The sequence below is a fragment of the Mustelus asterias genome, chromosome 18, assembly GCF_964213995.1.
Source record: "Mustelus asterias chromosome 18, sMusAst1.hap1.1, whole genome shotgun sequence".
Lineage (NCBI taxonomy): Eukaryota > Metazoa > Chordata > Chondrichthyes > Carcharhiniformes > Triakidae > Mustelus > Mustelus asterias.
This window is the reverse complement of record NC_135818.1, coordinates 65,056,890-65,077,840: the sequence shown is the minus strand read 5'-3', so window position 1 is coordinate 65,077,840 and position 20,951 is coordinate 65,056,890. Positions and strand designations below refer to the sequence as shown.

The 20,951-nt window shown below is 42.2% G+C and overlaps 1 protein-coding gene across 2 annotated transcripts in view; it reads left to right on the top strand.

Annotated features, from left to right (window-relative positions):
* The window catches only part of LOC144507232 (echinoderm microtubule-associated protein-like 5), a 141,818-nt gene that overhangs the window by 102,812 nt on the left and 18,055 nt on the right, over nt 1-20,951 (top strand). For both annotated transcript variants that reach the window (XM_078234191.1, XM_078234193.1), the window contains 7 exons: nt 2,307-2,385; nt 3,633-3,762; nt 7,455-7,553; nt 13,901-13,921; nt 15,789-15,962; nt 17,491-17,699; nt 19,783-19,940. In XM_078234191.1, the coding sequence (XP_078090317.1) occupies nt 2,307-2,385; nt 3,633-3,762; nt 7,455-7,553; nt 13,901-13,921; nt 15,789-15,962; nt 17,491-17,699; nt 19,783-19,940 (870 nt within the window). The remainder of the gene's footprint in view (nt 1-2,306; nt 2,386-3,632; nt 3,763-7,454; nt 7,554-13,900; nt 13,922-15,788; nt 15,963-17,490; nt 17,700-19,782; nt 19,941-20,951) is intronic.

Here is a 20,951-nt window from a genome sequence, read left to right as displayed (position 1 = left end):
TTCAATCTGAACTCCAGTCCAGATCAACATGGTTTGGAAGTTAGTTAAGTATTCTCTGACATTCAGAATTTAATATAATAGAATGCCGTGCTAGACTAACATTCTAAATTATAATTTAAGTAACATTCCATTGCTATGTCATTACTGCTGGAATTCTCTGATCACGCCTGTGGCTGGGAGTCTCTGGTTCCACTGTAGTGAATGGAGTTTTGGCTGAGCGTCATATTCTCTGTTCTCGTGGCACTGGTGGCAGAGTGTATGAGACTGGAGAATTCTGACCTATTATTTTGTAAGATCTTGAAATTTAACTGGAAACTTTGTAAAAAGAAAATTGCTGCAGATATACTTTTAACCCTTCAATTTGAGTACAGGTTTTCTGCAACCATCATTGAGAGTCCCACATGCTGAGTTGCCTCTCTCGTGCCAGGATAAAGGATATCAAGGAGATGGTGCAGAATATTTTATATGGGGAAAGGAGTAACCCAGATGTTGCGGGTGTACATTGGTATCAATGAAACAGTGAGGGCAGATATTGAGGTCCTACAGTCGTATGAGGAATGGCGTAGTGGTATTGTAACTGAACTAGTAATCCAGCGACTCGGGGTAATGCTCTGGGAACTTCGGTTCGAATCCCACCATGGCAGATGGTGAAATTTGAATTCAATAAAAATCTGGAATTAAAAGTCTAATGATGACTATGAAACCGTTGTTGATTGTTGTAAAAATCCATCTGGTTCATTAATGTCCTTTAGGGAAGGAAATCTGTTGTCCTTATCTGGTCTGGCCCTATATGTGAGTCCAGATCCACAGCAATATGGTTTACTCTAAAATGCTGGCACAGCTAGCAACGCCCACATCCTGTGAATGAAAAAAAATGTTTCTTCAAGAATAAAGGAGAAAGTTAAGAAGCAGGATTGTAATCTTTGGATTACTCCCAGTCTCGCATGCTAGTTAGAGTAGAAATAGTAAAATAGGGAGGATAAACGCATGGATTGTGGCATGATGGGAAGGAGGACTTTGGATTCTTGAGAAATTGGGGCCAGTTCTGAGGCAGAATTGGACACTTACTTAAAAGATTGCATCTCAGCAAGACTTATTTGCGGCAAGGTTCACTAACATGGTTGGGAGAATGGGAAGCAACATTAAAGTAGAAACGAGGAGTAAGGTGCATAAAGGAGTGAAAGTTTCGGATAGTACCAGAGAAGGAAGTAGTATTATGAACTTTGTAGACACCAATAACTTAAAACAGATTTGAACTTCCAGTTAATAGATCAAAGAATAACATATCATGATTTTACATTTAAGATCTTTACTGTAAAAAAGGCTATTGACTAAATACTACTTCCTTTGTGTGGACAACATCTACTATAAACTATATAAATGAACATTTTCTCTGTATGTCTCTGTCTCACTCTGTTTTGCTATGGACCTATCCTCCCCAAAGCCCATCCCATTCAAAGTCAATCTGTACGGAAGTATGAATTGCATGGGCCTTGGATCCAGGCAAAAATGCTCATTGGCTGTTTTTTGGACACCCCCCCCTCCCCCAACCCAAACAAACTATATCATATCTTGGGATTAAATAGACAGTTAAAAGTGTAATCATTTCCAAATCCTGACATTCTTAATATCTCCCTTGGTCTTGGAGACAATCCATCCACCGTCAACACAGCTGCTTGTGTCATTGTTTGCAGCTGGGCACCCATTTAACCTTTAACAACCAAGCCACCAAGGCTTCTTGTCAGTAAAATTCAGAACAGGTCACATGACCACTTAATTCCTCCATTTTACTTCATCAATACATCTAGAAATACTTTAAGCACAGAGGTTAGCACTGCTGCCTCACAGCACCAGGGACCTGGGTTTGATTCCCGACTTGGGTCACTGTCTGTGTGGAGTTTACACATTCTCCCCGCGTCTGTGTGAGTTTCCTCCGGGTGCTCTGGTTTCCCCCCACAGTCCAAAGATGTGCAGGTTAGATGAATTGCCAATGCTAAATTCTCTCTGTGTCCCCGAACAGGCGCCGGAGAGTGGCGACTAGCGGATTTTCACAGTAACTTAATTGCAGTGTGAATGTAAGACTACTTGTGACTAATAAATAAACTTTAACTTTTAACTTTAACTAAAAGTAGATATTTTTCACACGCAACATTTTGTGGCAATAAATTTTTCTCACTTCTTGAAGCATCTACACCTCAGGAAAGCTGAGAAAAAGTGTAAGTGCTTTGAGTTGTTGGTGTACAAATAAGTCTTTTAACGGAATGGGTGACAGATGGGCTTTTCTTATTCACAGTTCTTTATTTCAGACCACCTGTTAGTAGGGCACTGCCTCAGCCTGAGAAACTACAAACAAATAATGTTGGGAAGAAAAAGAAACCCATTGAGGTAAATGGTTGAAGATTGATTTTGAAAAGAATCATGCATGCTTAACCTAGGTTTTTCAGTTCACTGAAACTCTGAAGAGAACGATGGTGAAGCATGTTTAAAGAGTTCCCGTTATTTATGAACATGGTTGAATGGAACAAGCCACTCTAGGTGGGTGGGGTAGTGTTGGTTGCAGGGTGGAAGTGCTACTAGGACGCTACTGCACTGGAATTAAAAGTCTGCAGCAACTTCTAAAGGGCACCATTGTCAAAATTGTCAGGACATTTACAATGTTTGCAATTAAAGAATACCCATGCGCTCTAAGGGAGATTGGAGACCCTTAAAATTCTGTGTAATTAAAGGTACCTCTCCATGAAGGCAGAGGGAGCTTCTTGCATGGAACAGTGTGCGCACCAAGGAAAGCAGCAATGTAGGAGTGACCAAGGCAGTGGTCAATATGACCACCCCAAGAGTAACTACTTGACTTGAGAAAAAGTCTAATAAGCTTGCATAGAGATGCAAGGGAGCTAAGTCCAGATTTTCGCAAGTCTTTGTGTGGAAAAGTAGTTCCCGGATTTCAGTCCTAAATGGCCTAGCTGTCCTCTTGGTTCCACCACCAGAGGAAATAGATTAGTTACATCTACCCTATTGGATCTCTAACATTTTAAACACTTCTATTTGATTGCATAACCCCAACCACCTTCCAAACTCAAGGAAATGCAAGTCTGGTTTATGCAACTTGTTGTCATGATTTAACCATATAACAGTGTTTAAAAATAAACAGAAGTGAAAGGGTTTTGTTTTAGAAATGTGTAAGCTTTAAAATCACTTCCATCTTTCAGATAACACCTAGCAACCTCTGCAACGAAGTATGCACAAACACAATTTTGAAAGGGCTAAAATTGTGGGCACTTCATTTGTCTGTGTCCATTCAAATATGGGTGGAAACATCTGTTGACCATTGAGAATGTCAATGAAGAAATGGGTTCAGTGTAAAAGTTGTTGGGAATTCAATGAAATTTCCCATTCACCTAATTAGTCGTATACATTTAGGCAAACGGTGGTAGACTATTGTGTGTGAAGCTATATTATATCAATACAAACTATTCTATCTGGCTCATATTCTAGTCTGAATATCCATTTTATGCTTGACTTTCCAGGAAAACCTCTTTTGATGAGACTAAGATATACATTATACTCTCTGAAACATTGCTCTTCGTATATCGCGGTAGAATTTTTTGTTCATTTATTTTTTATTTATTTGGTAGGACCTCACCTTGGCATTGGCATTTGGATATCGTGGTAATGACTGTCGAAACAATGTACATTATTTAAATGATGGTGCTGATATAATTTATCACACAGCATCAATTGGAATTGTCCACAATATTGCCACAGGTAGAATGTTAATTTTATATTTAAAATATTTTATGCTAAGTGTTTGCAATTGCTTTTTTAAAAACATACATGTTCATTTATTGAAAAATGTGAAATCTTTGCATGCAAATATGCTACAGCTGGTTGGAAGTATCATAGTGTTGCCATTCAATCTATTTTCCAGCACAGTGTAGAAGGCTTCATTAAAATACAACATTCGTTTTTTGACTAGTTGAGGTGGCATACAAACCATGGCCACAAATATTCTTGGGACCCAAGAAGGCAGTGTGGTGGCACAAAGTTGGAGCAGGGATGGCAGATTACAGCATGTTTTTAAAAACTAACACTATATCCCTTCTATTTATTCTGTCCCCACTTATCCCTGAATCAGACAAAAGACATTAACATAGAAAAAAACAGAAAATGCTGGAAAAACTCAGCAGGTTTGGCAGCATCTGTAGAGAGAGCAGAGTTAATGTTTCAAGTCTGTATGACTCTTCTTCCTTTGGACTTGTTTCCTTGCCCATTACTCCATGGTATGGCTTTTCTTCTAGCAGAGCTGTGAGAACTGTTCCCCCTCTAGCATCCTAGCTCTGACTGCTACAGTTTGGTTTAAAGCTAAACTCAAAAAACCTTCCTAACTAATTGCTAAGCAATAGTCATTCCTTCTCCAAGCTCATGTTTACTTTTCATGTCATAAACTCTCTAAGCACAGTCTGAACTGAAACCAAAATCCTCCATACATGCATGTGTGACATGAATCTAACTTGAGTTTTACCCTTACACAAATCACTAAATTAAACTCACTTAAATCTATACCTTATTTTTAATGTCCAGCAATGCAAACATAGATTACTTATAACTACCTCTGCTTCCTGATACTGCACATGTGCAATTACACAAAATAATTTAAAGAATCCACGCACTTAAATGAATAGGCCGCAACAAAACAAAATTGGAGGATTGTTGGTTGAAGCCTTCTTTCTTTTACAAAAAGTTCATAATAATTAGTGCACGGAGCCCTTATTGCAGCAAAACTTCATGCAAGTCTTTCCAAAGAAATAAAAAGCTGTCAATATGTGATACACAACTTTCTAACTTGTGCACTACTCAGCTAATTCTGTTGTGAAAGAAAAAAGCTGCAAAAAGTTGAAAATGTTTTATTCCTGTGACAGCATATTCAGAACTGAGAGGGAAAGAAAAACAAGGGAATAACTGAGATGTTTTGTATGGTACAGCTTTAAATCTCGCAGCATCACTAGGTTTCATTGTATTGGCCACTGGGAAAAATCCTTGATGTATAAATAATATTTTAATATCAGTATGAGCTGGAGATGAAGTATGTGCGAAAGACAGCTGGGCTCCCAACAAGTTAAAATAACAAGCCAAGGAAAGGTGCATTGATATCTCCGCAAAAGTAAAACTTCATGCAAGTCCTTCCAAAGAAATAAAAAGCTGTCAAAATGTGACACAAAGCTTTCTAACTTGTGAACTACTCAGCTAAATCTGTTGTGAAAGAAAAACTGCAAAAGGTTGAAAACATTTCATTCCTATGACAGCATATTTAGAACTGGAAGGAGAAAAAAACCAAGGGAATAACGGAGATGTTTTTTTAAAGTGCAATGGGCCAAATCTTATAAACTGTCAGTGTTGGTTTCATTAATAAAACCAGTATGTAGCTCTCCATGTGCACAGCTGAGTTTTCTCTCCAGATTCTCTGGCACGCCATACACATAGGGCCCTATTTTACCATTTTGATTCTAAGTGCTGGGCGGACTTGAAATTGGGAATGTTTCAGATCCGACTCTCAGGCTGCAAAAATATTGTCGAGTCCGAATCGGCTGCACAAGGCAGTGAGCGGGGCTTAACAAGCCCGAAACCCTGCAGCTCCTTTTGGCGCCTCCAACTGCGCAAACGCAGGAAAAAAAAATGATAGAATGTTGCTCCCCTGTCACATCGCTCCCGGGCCAGATAATGCCTCCTGCTGGCCCCCACAGACACTGCCACCCCCCCCCCCCCCCCCCCCACCACCAACATTACTGACCCTCCTGCCCCCCCCCCCCCACCTCCACCACCCAGACCGATCGTGGGCCCCACCCTCCCCTTCCACTGATCACAGGCAGAATGGCAGCAGACCCCCTTTCACCCCCATTGATCACAGGCAGAGTGGCAGCGGACCCCCTTTCACCCCCACTGATCACAGGCAGAGTGGCAGTGGACCTCCCTTCCCCCTCACTGATCACACGCGGAGTGGCAGCAGACCCCCCCCCCCACTGATAACAGGCAAAGTGGCAGCAGACTCCCCCCCCCCCCCCCCCCCCCCCGCACTGATCACAGGCAGAGTGGCAGCAGATTCCCCTTCCCCTCACTGATCACAGGCAGAGTGGCAGTGGACGCCCCTTTCCCCCACTGATCACAAGCAGAGTGGCAGCGGACTCCCCCCCCCCCCCCCCCCCAACTGATCACAGGCAGAGTGGTAGCGGACTACCCCCCCCCTACCGATCTCGAGCAGAGAGCCTTCAGACACTCGGCACTTACTTCCTCACTAACCCTCACTGATGGAGCGTCCAAATCAGACTTGTGTGGAGCATGTCTGTTTCGTGCCGATTCCAGATGGGCGAACGCGGTGGTAAAGGGGGAAGTGCCAGTAAAGTTAGGTGTGCAGCCCATTAAGTCAATTTAAATGCATGCAAAATGCATTTAAATGGCCGTCGCGCCCGTTTCGAGCGCAGTCCCGATCGCAGCCATTTTCGGGCTTTAGTAAAGAGGAAACAGGCGCAGAGGTGGGCGTGGATCACGCTACTCACCTCAAGCCCGACTTTACCAAGTTTTCGTGCCCGAAAACAGACTATACAGTCTGTGGGCCCAATTTCTGCTGTCAATCTAGTGGGGCAGGGCCTGATAGAGCCGGCAGTGATGGCTTCACAGAGGTTGGGACACCATCTTTAAAGGGCGCCACGATTGATCCTAAAAAGAAACTCCCTCCTCGCCTCCTCATGGACATGGAAACTTCTCCCTACCCAAAAGCATTGAGCCAACCCCCCCCCCCCCCACCCCAACAAACATCAGGACAATTTCCCCCTGCACCCCACCCAAAAATATTGGGCAACCCCCCCTTGACAAGCATCCGGTTGACCCCACACCCCGCACAAGCAATGGGGCAACTCCTCTCCCCACCCAACACATAAGGGGGACCCTCCTATTGGAGCCCTCTCTAGAAGGCCCGCCCTGGCACAGCCCCCTGACACAGGGCAGGGGCAGGGCATGTCCCTCTCCCCCGGGGTTATACATATACCTGTTGTAAATGTCGCCAACATGACATGTGAATATTTAGTGAGGGGCAACATATAGTGGGGAGGCCCTTTAATTGTATTACAATTTATTAAAATGCAGTTTCCACCCTTTCTGGGCAAGTACCTCGTTACGTCACTGGCGAGAGATGTGGAAAATCGTAAAATGAGATCTCGCCAGCAAGAACCTCATTTTCCGACTCAAGTGAGATTTTGGGCCATTGACACTGATGGCTAACACAGGCTCAGAATCATCCTAATGAGTGAACCTGACCAAAACAGTGAAGTGGCAGTTCTTAAAAGATCAGTGTTCTTCAGTTAATTTCTTTCTCAAAAAGTCATGTTTTGTTGTATTTATAATGATTTTACTTTTTGGGAAAAAATTGAATTAACATCTTCTCCTTTCGCTGCAATTTACTTTAGGTTTTCAGTCTTTTTATGTTGAACATACGGATGACATTCTCTGCTTAACTGTTAACCAGCATCCCAAATTTCAAAAGATAATAGCAACAGGACAAGTTGGTATGTATAAAAGTGGTAGGGAGAATATATCAGTTACTGATCTGTTCCTTTGTTTTTTGCCAAGTTAGATGTGATGCAAATGTCTGAATGTCAGACTCTGTTCCAATTTTGAAACAGTAAGAAGTCTTAGAACACCAGGTTAAAGTCCAACAGGTTTATTTGGTAGCAAAAGCCACTAGCTTTCAGAGCGCTGCTCTTTCATCAGGTGAGTGGGATTTCAGTTCACAAACAGGGCATATAAAGACACAAACTCAATTTACAAAATAATGGTTGGAATGCGAGTCTTTACAGGTAATCAAGTCTTAAAAGTACAGACAATGTGAGTGGAGAGAGCGTTAAGCAGAGGTCTCCAGCCAGGACAGTTAGTGAGATTTTGCAAGCCCAGGCAAGCCCAGATAGTGTGATATGAACCCAAGATCCTGGTTGAGGCCGTCCTCATGTGTACGGAATTTGGCTATCAGTCTCTGCTCAGCGACTCTGCGTTGTCGTATTTTGTGAAGGCCGCCTTGGAGAACGCTTACCCGAAGATCAGAGGCCGACTGCCCATGACCGCTGAAGTGTTCCCCAACAGGAAGAGAACACTCTTGCCTGGTGATTGTCGAGTGGTGTTCATTCATCCGTTGTCATAGCATCTGCAGGGTCTCCCCAATGTACCATGCCTCGGGACATCCTTTCCTGCAGTGTATCAGGTAGACAACGTTGGCCGAGTTGCAAGAGTATGTACCGTGTACCTGGTGGATGGTGTTCTCACGTGAGATGATGGCATCTGTGTCGATGATCCGGCACGTCTTGCAGAGGTTGCTGTGGCAGGGTTGTGTAGTGTCGTGGTCACTGTTCTCCTGAAGGCTGGGTAGTTTGCTGCGGACAATGGTCTGTTTGAGGTTGTGCGGTTGTTTGAAGGCAAGAAGTGGGGGTGTGGGGATGGCCTTGGCGAGATGTTCGTCTTCGTCAATGACATGTTGAAGGCTCCGGAGAAGATGTCATAGCTTCTCCGTTCCGGGGAAGTACTGGGCGATGAAGGGTACTCTGTCCGCCGCGTCCCGTGTTTGTTTTCTGAGGAGGTCGGTGCGGTTTTTCGCTGTGGCGCGTCGAAACTGTCGATCGATGAGTCAAGCGCCATATCCTGTTCTTATGAGGCCATCTTTCAGCGTCTGGAGGTGTCTGTTGCGATCCTCCATCTGAGCAGATCCTGTGTATACGGAGGGCTTCTTTAACGTGTTTAGGGTGGAAGCTGAAGAAGTGGAGCATCGTGAGGTTATCCGTGGGCTTGCGGTACAGTGAAGTGCAGAGGTGACTGTCCTTGATGGAGATGCGTGTGTCCAAGAATGCAACCGATTCCGGAGAGTAGTCCATGGTGAGTCTGATGGTGGGATGGAACTTGTTGATGTCATCATATAGTTGTTTCAGTGATTGTTCACCATGAGTCCAAAGGAAGAAAATGTCATCGATGTATCTAGTGTATAGCATCGGTTGAAGGTCTTGTGCGGTGAAGAAGTCTTGTTCGAACCTGTGCATGAAGATGTTGGTATATTGAGGTGCGAATTTGGTCCCCATGGCTGTTCTGTGTGTCTGAATGAAGAACTGGTTGTTGAAGGTGAAGACATTGTGGTCCAGGATGAAGCGGATGAGTTGTAAAATTGCATCTGGCGACTGGCAGTTGTCGGTGTTGAGTACTGAGGCAGTTGCAGCAATGCCATCGTCGTGGGTGATGCTGGTGTAGAGTGCCGAGACATCCATTGTGACGAGGAGTGCTCCTAGTTCAACTGCTCCATGTGTGCTGAGTTTCTGTAGGAAGTCCGTAGTGTCACAACAAAAGCTGGGGGTTCTTTGTACAATGGGTTTCAGGATGCCCTCGACGTAGCCAGAGAGGTTCTCGCACAGGGTCCCATTGCCCGATACGATGGGACGGCCGGGTGTGTTTACCTTGTGTATCTTCGGTGTAACACCGCTCGGCAATCACCCGGCAAGAGTGTTCTCTTCCTGTTGGGGAACACTTCAGCGGTCACGGGAATTCGGCCTCTGATCTTCGGTAAGCGTTCTCCAAAGCGGCTTTCACGACACACGACAACGCAGAGTTGCTGAGCAGAGACTAATAACCAAGTTCCGCACACATGAGGACGGCCTCAACCGGGATCTTGGGTTCATGTCACACTATCTGTAACTCCCATGACTTGCCTGGGCTTGCAAAATCTCACTAACTGTCCTGGCGGGAGACAATACACATCTCTTTAACCTGTGCTTAACCCTCTCTCCACTCACATTGTCTGTACGTTTAAGACTTGATTACCTGTAAAGACTCGCATTCCAACTATTATCTTGTAAATTGAGTTTGTGTCTTTATATGCCCTGTTTGTGAACTGAAATCCCACCTACCTGATGAAGGAGCAGCGCTCCAAAAGCTAGTGGCTGTTGCTACCAAATAAACCTGTTGGACTTTAACCTGGTGTTGTGAGACTTCTTACTGTGTTTACCCCAGTCCAAAGCCGGCATCTCCACACCAATTTTGATAATCTGTTCAAGGCAGAATGTTCCCTTGGAAGATTATCACATTTTGTACGATAAAATCAATTTAAAAGTGCAAAACTACAAATGGACATATGAAATCAGAGCAGAAGTAGACCATTCGGGCCCCTGAAGCCTGCTGCTCCATTCCATAAAATCATAGCTGATCTGTTTGTGTTGAGTTCCACATTCCCCATCTAACCCCAGTAACCTTTGATTTACTTGACTAACAAGAATCTATTTACCTGCACCTTAAAAACATTCAGTGACCTCCACTTCCACCCTCTTCTGAGGTAGAGAGTTCCAAAGTCCAAGGTCCTGAGGGTTGGGTGGGCTCGGGCTGGGGACAAGTTGTTGACCTCACCACTCTCGCTGCATGAATTGCACCCTCCAGATTTTGAACACGTGCTACCATTCCCTCAGACAGAGAGTGCAGGTTCAAAATCGCCCCCACGGTCTAGTGGTCCTGTCCAATTTACGTTTCTATGGCAGCAATTTCAATGAGAAGCACGGTGGCACAGTGGTTAGCACTGCTGCCTCATAGCGCCAGGAACCCTGGTTCAATTCTGGCCTTGGGTGACTGTGTGGAGTTAGCATGTTCTCTCCGAGTGCTCCGGTTTCGTCCCACAGTCCAAAGATGCGCAGGTTAGGTGGATTAGCCAGCGTGAATATGCAGAGTTACAGGGATAGGGCGGAGGTAAGACACTCAGTAAGACATTCTCAGAGAGTCAGTGCAGAATTGATGGGCAGAATGGCCTCCTTCTGCATTGTAGGGATTCTCTGATTCTGTAAGTCCTGGCCTTTTGATTTTTGATGGCAGGGGAAACCAAGGCAGAATTAAACAGTAAAAATGCTGCAAACACTTCAGTAATAAAATAATAATTAATATGGCATTCATAAAATTATCAATTTGTATCAAGATAATTGTCTTATGGTTTGTGAATCTGATGAATGCATTTTCTTCCATAAATGTAACAACATTGTACATTAACATGATTGAAATCTCATGTTATATTCAACAAACCTTGTCCTCTTTTAATCGCAATTTGTGGAGTTTAATATATTCATTAGTTCTTTCTCTCTTCCTTCTTAACATGTCTGCAGGAAGGAAAGAGTCTACATTTATATTACACCTTCCACATCCTCAAGACATCACAAAGCTGTTTGACTTTGTAAAGTGTAGATGATGTTATGTTAACTTTTGTGGCAACCAATTTGCACAAGGCAATATTCTACAAACAACAAATGAATCTATTTAGTGGGATTTGATTGAAGAGTATAAGTTTGCCAAATGAATGTCCCATTGCTCCTCTTCACATAGTGTTACAGCATATTTCTACGTTGACCTTAACAGCTGTTTAGTTTACCATCTCTTCCTGAGGCAGCAAATCCAACAATGCAACACTGCCTCAGTACTGCACACAAATGTCAAACTCAAACATGTGCTGATGTCCTGCAATGAGGGTTGAACCCACGAATCTCTAGTTTAGGGATTAGTGTGCTAGAATTGAGTCAAGCTGTCGCTTTGTTTTGCTTTTATATGTGTACTTTTGCTTTAAATTCCTATCATAAATGCCCTTCAATGCCATATGTCATTGATTTGTTTCTGTGTATAATGAAGTAGCTTTCAGCATCTATTGCAGATACAAGTCAATTAACTTTGCATCCGTACATATCCATATTGAGACAGGCTACATTCTTTTTTGTTGGTATTCAGCAAAAATTCCTAAGCAGGAATAATTCATATTCGAGTTATTTGCTGTAAACATTTAAGAAAATTTATGAAGAATGCATTTTTGATTTCATTGCAAAGAGTAAAATTTATAACACAATATTGAGATGAGCTACACTTACAGTAATTAATCACACCCAAATCTTTCTATTTTAATCAGTTTCATTGAAGTAGTTGAAGCAGAATTGGCCTGTCTGCTTATCTATTGTTCCTAACAATGTTTGTAATCCTCTTCCTCAACCAAAAAGATCAATTCAATTTTCAAAAATACAGTTCAGCAGGATCTTCTGGTTCCAAGTAATTTAAAAGGGCTTTCTGACCAGTTTATTAAGCTGTTGTAAATGCTTCTTTTTTTTTCTCATTACACAGCTGGATTAACTGTCTGGTTTACAAGTGGTTTGGCTGGTTAGTTGCCAAATGAGAATTATCATAAGTGCAGCAGGATTGACCATTTTACAAACATTGTCATATCACACAAAAGTTGGTCGTTGTAAAATTGGAACTGCTCTTTTTTTGGTTGGCAACTACAAAATGCAGCCAAATATGAGATTAATTCAGATAGACATATTCCCTACAGGCAGTATGGGCCCAATTTTACCATTTTGATTCTAAGTACTGGGTGGACTTGAAACTGGGGGTGTTTCAGATCTGACTTTTAGATCCGTTCTGAGGCGCCCCCATGCGCACTCTGCCTGCAAAAATATCACCAAATTCTGAATCGCGCTGCACAAGCCTGTGGGCGGGGCTTAACATGCCCAAAACCCTGCAGCTCCAATCAGAGCCTCCAACTGCACATGCGCAGAAAACAAATGAGAGAATGCCTCCCCCTGGCTCCCACAGACATTGTCCCACCCCACAACATTACTGACCCCCTTATCTCCCCAACCCCCGCCACCCAGACCGATCGTGGACCCCTCCTTCCCCTTCCCCCCACTGATCTCAGGCAGAGTGGCAGCAGACCCCTTCCCCCCCCCCCCCAACCCCTGACCGATCTCGAGAAGAGAGCTGTCGGATGCTCGGCACCTACCTTCTCACTAACTGGAGCGCCCGAATCGGACTTTTGTGGAGCATGTCTGTTTTGTGCCGATTCTGGATGGGCGAATACAGTGGTAAAGGGAGAAGTGCCAGTAAAGTTGGGCGTGCAACCCATTAAGTCAATTTAAATGAATACAAATGCATTTAAATGGCCATCGTGCCCATTTTGGGCACAGTCCCGAACGCAACCATTTTTGGGCCTTGATAAAGAAGGAACCGGCACAGAAGCAAACGCAGATCGCTACTCGCCTCACGCCCGACTTTACCAAGTTTTCACACCCAAAAAGGGGCACAACTTGATGGTAAAATCAGGCCCTATGTATTTATTCTGATGTCTGCAGGGCAAGAGAAAACTCTACTGGACACCCTCCATAGGCTTAGCTGCAACACGTGAAAAACATAAGTAAGAGTTGGTAGGCCATTTGGCCCTTTGAGCCTGCACCTCTATTCAAGAAAATTATGACGGATCTACTTCAACTCCACCTTCCCTCGCTATTCCTATATCCCTCAAGTCCCTTAATACAGAAAAATCTGTCAAACTCCATCTTGAATATACTCAATGACTGAGCATCCACAACTCTTTGGGGTAGAGAATCCAACGATTCACAACCCATCTGAGTGAAGAAATTTCTTCTCGTCTTGGTTTCAAATAGTCAATCCTTTATTCTGATACTGTGACTGTGGCACAACTATCATTTTGAAAAATGAAACCCTTTTTGTTCCAATTTTTGTAAACACTGGAAATTCTCTTTCATCGAAATATCAGGAAATTCAGGAATATGGTAGCACGTCCATTAGAACCTTCATGTTCACAGGCATGCTTGTGGAGCTGACATCTGTTTATTGCAAACATTTTGGTCTCTTTTTATTTATTTTAATCTATAATTTTAAGTACTGATAGATATCCAGAAAGAGCAGCCCTAGATATAAACAGTTTTGACTGATATAACTAAAAGCATGCTTTTCTATATTTACCAGTACTTACAGTATGTTTCACTCTAACAGTGCTTTTTTGTTATTTTTGTTTTGTTTTTGTATTGTATTTTGTTTCTGGCCTTTGCTGTGGTGTAACTAAAAGGTGACTCTGCTGACATGTCAGGTAAGAAACCTAAAATATTTGGGCTACATCCTCCTCTTCAACTACATCATGGAATGCAAACTACACTCTTTTAATTAAAATAGTATTCTCTTGTAAAAGGCTGTATGCACAAGAAGTATTAATATATTAGAAATACGTAGCAGATCAGTAGTTTGGTTAGATTGGTTAATTACCAATGATTAAATAATTTGGCAAATAATTGTTTTCATGATGCAAAAGAACAAATGTAATTCCACTGGAATCTTTGAAATAGTTATTTTTCTCTGTCTTGTTAAATTACTGAAGACTCCAATCAATTTCCATTAAGGAGCAGATGGTAATAAGAACTACAATGAGTTATAAAGACCACTGCAATTTAGCAAAGTCATAGCTTTAATGCTGATGAATCAAAATAAATCATGGGATTATGTGCCTTCATGTGTTTCAAATTTATCAACAGAAAAGTAGAAAATTGTCACAATTGTAGAACTAATTTGTAAAATGAGCATTAACTGAAACACTTAAAAAAGCAGATCTAAGGAGTCAAACATATAACATTGTTGCTTTTTGTGAAGTGTCTTGGGATGTTTTCCTATGTTACAGTTACTACACAATTTGTTGCACCTACTGGTATCAAAATTAATTCGTATGGTTTTTGGAACAATTAGTGTCTGTCAAAGCAAGCCTTTGGGAGTAGGATTTTCTGTTATTGCACTTGATGTAATAAAGCTCCCCAATTTTCCACCTGCCACAGGCTGATGATTCTCCATTCTTCATGTTCCTCTTAGCTACAGCCACACAATTCTTTATGTCAAATGCAATAACAGAATCTACTCCTTACTCTTGTCTGCAGAAATCTATACATTAAGAGTGCGTGAATATGTAAACGCCTGTTCCTGTGCTGTAATTTTCTTTGTTCTTTGTTCTCTTTGTACATTGCCTGTACATATAAGTTGTTGGATTTGAGCAAATACGCTTTTTCCACTTAAACTGATGATTGAACCCACTGTACAGAAATGGAAATACAACATCATGCTAGTTAACTGATGCTGCAAATTGAGGCTCTCTCACAGACATTACATCCAAGAACTGAATATGCATACAAAAATACTTGTACATCAAATTTACCTCTAAGTTCTATGTTGCATTCGGTTTGCTATTTAGGACTCTGGCTTTTTTGTTATTTCTGAGACTGAAGTACTGAAACTGCACTCCAAAGTTTCAGATTCAATGAAGAGTGCATGAATATGTAAACGTAAGACCATTTAAGAATAAGGGAAGGAAATTTTGCAGACAGTGCAACCTTCCTGATGAGTATTCCAGTAATACTTAATGTATTGAAATATCAAGTATAGAATGTTGATTGGACTTCATAGGAAATAAAACAAAAAAAAGTCATGTTGGACAGTAATCATAAAATTCCTACAGTGCAGAAGAAGGCCATTTGGCCCATCAAGCCTGCACTGATTCTCTGACAGAGCATCTTACCCAGGCCCTATCCCCCTAACTCCACATATTTACCCAGCTACTCCCCCTAACCTACATATCTTGGACACTAAGGGACAATTTAGCATGGCTAATCAACTTAACCCACACATCTTTGGACTGTTAAACATTTTAATTTTAGAAAATTAGCACAGTTTTATATATTGATACCAAATATAATGTGTTACAACACATGATAATTATAAAACTTGTTAAATTGACAGATCATCATTACTATACCAAATCTTTCTGTACTGTTGCCTCATGATTCTATGACTCTGGATCTGGAGGTCAGGATGGAGTGTTAACTTTATTGTTTCTTGCACTGGTGCAAGATTGATATTGGTACAATGATACCAACTTGTAGAGTTTATCAAGCTGATTATAGTATTATTTTTCTCAGGTACCGCCCCATTGATTCATATTTGGGATGCCACAACCAAACAGACACATTCGGTGCTCCGTTGTTACCATTCAAAGGGTGTCTGCTGTGTCAGCTTTAGTGCCACAGGCAAACTTCTCCTCTCAGTAGGGCTGGACCCTCAATTCACCATCACTGTCTGGAGATGGCAAGAAGGTGAGTGTAATAGATCGAGGGCACCTTGATGTGGCTTGAACAATAAAAGGCTTTATTGCCTTTAAGAAATATAAAAATAGCAAGATCTGACGAGAATGCAAAGGTACCTGCACTGCCCCGACTCCCTGGCTGCAACTGTAAGTTCCTCCTTGACCCGTGGTAAGTGCCCCCCTGCTCAGCTTCCTGCTGGAACGATCACTTAACATGTGACCCTCTGGAAATGCCCCCTTCCTTTAAAGGGCCACTCCTTGCCCCTAAAATCTGAAGTACAACAATGGAGGAACAGAGCTTCTAGCTCCTCAGCCTCCTCAACCATCAGTTGCTTCAGTCTCACATTCTCAACTGAAATCTCAGTAACCAGCCTTGGCATCCTCAAACTATCTGCAGGGGTTGCCTGTTGACCCATTGTGCCCATTGCTACTGTCCTCCTCCAATGGTCTACATGTTTCCTAAGCTGACAGCCTTGTATCTCCATGACATGGGAGATCGGTCCTGTTCTCCCCACAATTTTACCAGTTACCTATGCCAGACCTGCTTCTAACCATGATTGCATCCTCCACTTTTATCAGTGAAGAAATCGTGATTTTATTTTTCTGGGAGGCTTGCCTAGCCTCCACCCTCCCCACCAAATTCAGGAATATCATATCTAATCATGTTCTTAAATGGCATCCTATCAGTGACACGGCTGAAGTGACCCGTGTGGTCACGTTTGGGGTGGTGCTATATGATAATAGAAAATTGGCTATGCATAAAGGGATAAATGTTTGCACCGCATGCTCTGCCAGCCCATTTGATGTTGGGTGGTACAGTACTGACCTCACAAGGTGAATGTCATTGGACTTGAGAAATTTTTGGAATTCTTCCGTTGTGAACAATGTGCCATTTTGTGACACCACCATTTCTGGAATGCCATGGATGGCAAACATCTTCCTTAACTTGTCAATGGTGGCCGTGGCTATTGTGGAATTCATCAACGACACATCTAACCATTTGGAGTGTGCACCTACTAGTATAAGAAACATATGACACCATAAATGACCCTGCAAAGTCTATATGTAGCCTCACCCATGGTTGGCCTCACCACTCCCAAGCCTGCAAATGTGCCTCTGGAGGTAAAGCTTGTTGAGCTTCGCAACAAGGGCATTTCTATTTCCTTGACAATGCCCAGCCACCACACATAGCTCCTGGCTAGGGCCTTCATTTTACTTTGACCTGGATGACTCATGCAATTCTTGTAACAGAAGTCGTCTTCCTTGGGGCAGAACTATAACTCTCACCCCTCATTGTATCCTGTCATTACATTTTTATGTGTCAACAAATAAATTGTTTTGGAATTTAAAGAAATTTACAATAAGAATAATAAAGGAGGAGTTTAAATACTTGTATTAACATATCATTAGTCATAATTTTAAATGCCAATCCGATCTGAAACCTAAAAAAAGTTTTAGAATGTTAAATACAAAATATAATTGCAATTCATTTCAGAATTTTTTTCTTTTGCATCTACTTTACTGCCTTTTTCTCGTAGGTATCAAAGTTGCCAGTAGAAGTGGTCACACCAAAAGAATTTTTGTTGCAGAATTTAGGCCAGATTCAGACACTCAGTTCGTGTCAGTGGGGATGAAACATGTCCGGTTTTGGACCTTCGCTGGCAAAGCTTTACAGAGCAAAAAAGGCAACTTAAATTCTATTGAGGATGCCAGGATGCAGACAATGCTAGCTGTAGCTTTTGGGGCTGTAAGTACCTTATTTTCTTAACCTATTTTTAAAATATATTTATTCTTTCATGGGATGTGGGCATCATTGGCAAGACCAACTTTGGTTGCCCATCCCTTGATTTGAGTGTCTTGCTAGGCCATTGCAGAGATAAGTTAAGAGTTAAGCACATTGCTTTGGGTCTAGAGTCACATGTAGGCCAGATCAGGTAAGGATGGCAGATTTCCTTTCCTAAAGGACAGTAGTGAACCAGATGCTATAATAGTATACCAATAGCATACCAATTGTACAAGAGATGGTTTTTACAATAATTGACAACAGTTTTATGGTCACTAGCACGGAGACCATCTTTTCGTTCCAGACTTTATTCATTGAATGCATCTCCCCGGAGCCTTAGTCTGGACCTCTAGACTACTAGTTCAGTGACATTACCACAATGCCACTGTCTCCTTCACTTGTATAGGTGCATGTTATATTATTCTTTAAAGCTGATCTAAACAAATATAAAGGTCTGTTTCTTCAATGAAGGTGTGGTTTAATGTGATAGGCATTAAAAGCTCTGAAAAATAACTTACAAGCCTCCCGAGAACAAATGAGTAAAAAGGTCAGAACATCACAAATGGTTTTCAGTAGATCATGACACTAAGATATAATTGGTGTTTATGTTGCATGTATTTATTTAGAAAAAAATAATTTCATTTTCTTTAGAAATTCTTATTTTATATACTTGTTGGCGTGGGGGAGGGGGCAATTCTCCCCCCCGAAAATTCTAAATGCCGAATTTGCATAACTCCCGCTGGTTTTTTTAGCGTGATTTTCAGAATGAATTTCTCGCTCTCTGAACACTGCAGAGTGCCACAGCATGATTCCCTCTGAAAATCTGGGGGTGAAGTCTATTCCCACGAGGCTGGCATGCACATGCGCTGATTTGTCAAAGCAGAGATTGCGCATGCGCAGTGGCCCTGCACAGCCGGCCTCCTGATTGCTGGCCAGCCCGATCTCCAGGCGAGTCCCAATCACCCCCCCTCCCTTCCCTCCCTCTGCCTGTGGTCTGAATGCAGAGTGGCAGTGGGGCCCCCCCCACCCCTTGGCACTGCCTGATGCGCAATGCCAAGGTGCCCCTTGGGTAGTGCCAGGGGGCCAGGCTGGCACTGCCCAGAGGGTACCCCTCTCTTACCACCGATCTCCTGGGGGGGGGCCTCACTGGCCTCTCTTCTCTCCAGCGGGGTCGACCATCTGTTCCCTGTTAGGGGGGAGGAGTGGTAAACCCCGCTGGAGGGAACCGCTTCTGGCGGGGGGTGGGAGAGAGATGCTAACGGGCCTGGAGACGTCATGAAATGGTAATGTTAATTTTAATATTTAAATCAACTCTGTGCTGATTTCCGGTGTGTTGCCGATTACTCCAGAAATCTTGGAGCCAGAGACACGCGGAGGCTTTGGTGCCCAGTGGGGAGCCCACTAAACGGCCTCTATCTCCCGGCCCGTTGCGCTGCTAGAGCAGCGAAGCGGGCTGGGAGAGTTGCCCCCTTGGTCTTTAATTAGTCGTATCCAGAAATATTATACAATGCCCTTGCTAGAAGAGGGCTTCCTATTTATAATTTACTCCTCAAATCAATATGGTTCTAAACCTTAAATATCAAGTGTCACTAATTAAATAAGTATACAATATTTATAATAGCACTTAAACATAACTTAAGGCAACAGTTTCAACTAAACCTGCTAGTTTTGCTGGAAGACTCAAACATGTTACAGTTCTAAGTTCAGTTTGTTATGAATCCAAATACTTATCACAAATGGCCACTTGGTATATTTCCCTTATTCCCTCTAAATGACAATCCACACAATTCTAATCTGAAATTACTTAAAGGTTTAAATACAACTCTATATATAGTTTACCTTACTTAACCAGCTCTTTTTTATTCTTACCAATTGAAAAGGATAATGTTAGCTCAGAAAAAAAGCTAAACAAGATAATTAAAGGCTTTCATGTTATTAAAATCCTGAATTTCCATCTTTCTGTTGTATAGAGTTGCCAAGTGCATCATTATTACAATGATTTGTTTCTTTTCAGTTACTACGTTAAAACCAGTCTGTGTTCTTGCAGAATAATTTGACGTTTACGGGTACCATCAGTGGAGATGTTTATGTTTGGAGGGAGCATCTTTTGGTCCGTATTGTGGCCAAGGCGCATAATGGGCCTGTTTTCACAATGTACACAACATTACGAGATGGCCTGATTGTAACAGGAGGGAAAGAAAGACCGTGAGTAAAAAGATACATTGGCAACTCATTGCTACATGTTTACTCCAAGAATAAGCAGTGATGACCTTCTTAGGCATGTTTGAATATACAAGATTTACTGGTTCATGTCTGTTGAAGGGACTGGCTAAATTAATTTTGAATATTTTTCCCTTCTCTTATTGTTACAACTCTGGTGTAAATTGTATAAAATACTTCCAGCTATATAATTTAGAGTAATATATGGATACTGTCCATTGGCCTCACTAGATTATATCTATTAACCTCACTAAGATTATGGAGATGTGCCACTCATTTATGCAGCCGCACCTACCAATGACCTTTGTTCAGTCAAATATGAGCAGAAGTTGAGAAATCCATTTGCTCTAAAAATATTACAAGATGGAGCAGAATGTGTTGAGCTCAGGAGTATTTCCGGGTCAGAATTGCCTATGTAACAGGGATGAGCCTACAGTACGAAAACAACTGCTATTGTTGTGGAAAATCGGTACTGTTGAAGGATTTAAAGACTTGAGGAACTTTAAAGGGGTAAGTGTCATTATTTGTGAAGCAGTATTTCTGTGAGCATTTTGGAAGGTCCATCCTATTTCCACCACTGGACTGGAGTAGAAGAATGCAGCATCATCACATCCACCCTCCATGGAAATTCCCAACAAGAATGGCATGAGAAACATGAAAAACATAAGCTGGCTGCAGAGTACTTTTAAAAATAACTTCCTGGGTCAGCAAAATAATTCCAGATCCAAAGCATCCATGATACTTAAAATTACTCTGTTCTCTCACTGCCTTAATTAATATACTCAATGCTTGCCATGGGTGCCCATAAAGTTCAGCTTACACGGAGCATCATCAGCCTTTCTCTCCAAATGTTCCTTTGCTCATACCTTTCATGTACAATGTCAACACACCTGCGGTGTATTGCATGAAGGGGAAATGTATAGCAAAGAAACCAACCACAAGATTTGACTACCAGTCCAATAAAGGAGTTCTCTGGGCTTCACAATCTCTCTGTAA